Below are 3,322 nucleotides of genomic sequence, written 5' to 3'. Positions count from 1 at the left end.
CCTTTTTAAAGTGCTTCCAAATCTTTTACATCTCTTTTCCTTTTCTCTCTTTTCAACCCCCACCTTTTTTTTTCCCCCCTTGTGGTCCTGGAGACCACCCTGTAAGCCTACATGACATCATGAGAGAGAATTAAACGTACTTGAAAGGCCACTTCTGTTTTGGTGGGAACTTCTATGCAATTGCAAAGTGCCCATTAAAGCACAGGTTGTTTCCTAGAAGCATGTCCAAGCCAGTAGCGTGCAAACCCCTTCAGGGCTTCTAGAAAGCATTCGCTTTTGAAATGCTGAAGGAAATTCAGAGATGAAAGGATAAGTCTCCCTGGCTGTGCATTTACAGTCTATTGTCTTCCATGAAGGATAGTATCACTCCTCAGTTGTGTTATTGCAGTTAATCCACTTAAATGCTATTGGATTTTCAGATGAGCTGAATTCTTTGCATCTGCTATTAAGAACCTTTGTTTAGATGAGAAAGGGCTGTTATTTAAATCACAATGAGTTCAGGGAGATGTCAGGGTGCAGCAGGCACCTTGTGCCAATCCGCGACGGGGGAACGGGGGCAATTTCTCGCCGGGGCGGCGAGGAGGGAGGATGCGAAGAGAACGCGAGCTGCCCCCGAGGAGCGGCGGGGCCGGGTCGGGGCCGGCTGCAGGGTTCGGGAGCGGCTGCGGGGTTCGGGAGCGGCTGAGGGGGGGCCCGGGCCGGCTGCGGAGTCCGGGTGCGGTTGCGGAGGGTCCGTGCGGGGTGCGGGGCCAGGCCAGTTGCGGGGGTCCAGAGCGGGGGTCTAGGGCAATTGCAGGGAGCCGGAGCAGCTGCGGGGGGGCCGGAGCAGTTGCGAAGGCTGGGTCCGACTGCGGCGGAGCCCCGGGGCGCGGCGTCCCCGCGGCCGCGGCGGGGAGCCCCGCGCCCGCGCATGCCGCAGCCGGGTGCCGCAGGGCGGAGGGCTCCGCTGCCCCCCGCTCGCACCGCCCCCGCTGACCCCCGCTGCCTCTCGTGCAGTTTGGGGGTGCTTTTGTATTCCTTAAGGCTGTGCGTGTGTGTTGTCCTTCGCAATGAAGGCTGCGCTGCAACAGCAACGTTAAAACCCGCACACCACAACCCTCCGCCGCTCTGCCCCTCCCCTTCTGCAAAAGGCAAGGCCCCCCCCGCTAAAATAGAATAACAACGATAAGAAAGCACAGACACGCGCACACACGATCGCTCCGTGGCCATGGCGATCCGCTCTGCCTTATGTAAAGGCAGAGCACACGGGCGAGCCCGCCAGGTTACACGGCGGCTGCTGCGCAGCAGCGCCCGCCCCCCGCCCGGTGCCGCAGAGGGCCGGCGGCGGGGGCTGCCCCGCTCCCCCCGGCCCCTGCCCGCCGCCGGCTCCTTGTTTTCCCCTCTCAGTGGGCAGAGCCCCTGGCCCCGGAGCAGGCGCCGCAGCTGCCGGCACCCCCACGACTTGTTGTTGGTGGGTCTGGTGCCGGGAGTACCCGGGAGGAGGGGCGGGGGCGGTGCACGGCGGGGCGGGAGCGGTATATGCTGCTCCTCGCCGGGGCCACGCTCCAGACCGGCCACCGCTCCGGAGCGAGTCCCGAGCCTCCCTCTGCCTGGAGTTGCAGTTCGTCTCCGATCCCCTTGGGATTTAAAGCTTCTTGCATATATATATATATTTTTTTTTCCCCCCCTTCCTCCTCCTCCTCCTCCTCCTCCTTCTCCTGTCTTTTTCTCCCGTGCAAAGTGGAGCAGGAACTGCACCAAGGCAGCCCGCGAGATCCTGCAATACTGCTCTGATTTATCCCTGCTATTATTCCTAATTAATTATTATTTTTGACCTCGCCCCAGCCGGGGAGGGAAGCGGGACCATTCTCGGCAAGAGAAACATTTCGCTCCGTATCAATAAAGATTTTTGATTTTTCCCCTCTCCAAGGAGGGGCCGGGTGGAGGGCAGGCACGGCGGGGGGGGGCCGGCCCTCGGCGGAGAGCGCAGCCCCGCGGTCCCGGCGCGGAGCGGCGGCCGCGGCGGGGGGAGGCGGCCCCAGCGCCGCCCGCGCGAGGGGGGCAGCCGCCCCAGACAGGTGATGGGCGTTTCGGCTGCGCTCCGGATCGACTCCTTGGGTTTCACTTTGGTCTGATCTAAGCAAATATGCAGAAGTACCGGCTGGTCTAGTCCTAAGAGCCCAGAGAAGCGAGCGAGAGCGGCAGAAGGGAGAGCAGCCACGCTCCCGTAGCGAGGGGAACGTACAAACAGCGGCCGCGCCGTCATTAAGCCACCGCCGCCCCGGGCAGCCCCGACCCACCCTGGATGCGGAGGACCCCCGAGCCACCCCGCTGCCTTTCCCCTGAGGGATGGTACTGAATTCCTGCGCGGCAGGAGCCGGCCTGCAGCCCCTCTCCATCAGCGTTGCCTTCCCTCCGTGTCTAAAGTGCACTAGACCGCGATGAGGACCTGGGCTTGCGTTTTGCTGATAGGTTTTGGCTACCTGTCCTTTACCTTCTCCGAGGTAGGTGAGAGCGGCTTCCTGCGCTGCCGGTCCCCGGGGCACGCTGCAGCCGGGGGTCGGGGCGAGCGGCGGTGGAGGGCAGCGGGGAGGGAGCGGGCTGCTCACCTGGGCTCCGTGGGCATCCCCGCGCCCCGGCCCCGCCGGGAGCGCTGCCCTGCCCCGGGCCCTGCGCGGCCGAGCCCGGGAACAAGTTGCCATTTCATGCATGGCAGAAGCGAAGGGGAATGACCGTGCATTCCGCGCCCGGGCTGCTGGCTGCCCTTAAGGATTAACATGTATATAATATATATAGTATATATAATAAATATATGATAAAATATCCACGCCCCGCGGGTGCCAGCGGGCTGCGGCTGTGCGGAAGCCGAGGGTGCGCGTAGCCGGGCCGCCCCCGCGGCGCCCAGCGCTGCACACCGCGGCCGCGGGTACCGCTAGTGCAGCGGGCAGAACTTGGGTGAATCCCCCGCGCCCCAAAATGCCCCTCCTCGGTTTGTGAAGCTCTCCCGGAGCACTCGGGAGCTCTCCCGCCCGTCCGCCCGCAGGGGACGGAGGGGGCGCGGAGCCGCGTCCCGGGGTTGCTACAGGTGGCCCCGGTCGGGGCGAGCGCGGTGCTCGGCGCTGCACAGCGGCTGTAACTTTTCCCGGGACCCGGTCTGCTTGGCACTGGGAGCCGCGACGTGGGCGCTGGTAGGGTGGCGGCGCCCCGTGGGACGGGGCTCTCCTCCTCCTCCTCCTGCCCGGGTCGGGGGAGCCCGCGCCCGCGGGGGAACTTGGCGCCCGCCCGGGCGAACTTCGGCAGCCGCTGCCCGGGGTGGGTTCCAGGCGCCGAGCGGGGCTCGGGG

General features: G+C 64.4%; 1 protein-coding gene across 8 annotated transcripts in view; it reads left to right on the top strand.

Annotated features, from left to right (window-relative positions):
- Positions 1 to 1,530: 1,530 nt before the first annotated feature.
- Positions 1,531 to 3,322, top strand: part of PDGFA (platelet derived growth factor subunit A) — a 37,360-nt gene continuing 35,568 nt past the window's right edge. For 4 of the 8 annotated variants that reach the window (XM_042036788.1, XM_042036786.1, XM_042036787.1 and 1 more), the window contains exon 1: positions 1,531 to 2,483. In XM_042036788.1, coding sequence (XP_041892722.1) covers positions 2,421 to 2,483 — 63 coding nt within the window. In that variant the 5' untranslated portion in view covers positions 1,531 to 2,420. The remainder of the gene's footprint in view (positions 2,484 to 3,322) is intronic. The other 4 variants (XR_006017549.1, XR_006017548.1, XM_042036789.1 and 1 more) reach the window with 2 other exon arrangements.

The sequence above is a fragment of the Corvus kubaryi genome, unplaced genomic scaffold, assembly GCF_017639235.1.
Source record: "Corvus kubaryi isolate FWS band 111438036 unplaced genomic scaffold, C.kubaryi_AGA036_p1.0 37387, whole genome shotgun sequence".
Taxonomy (NCBI): Eukaryota; Metazoa; Chordata; class Aves; order Passeriformes; family Corvidae; genus Corvus; species Corvus kubaryi.
Note: the sequence above shows the minus strand (reverse complement) of the source record. Positions and strands in the feature narration are given on the sequence as shown.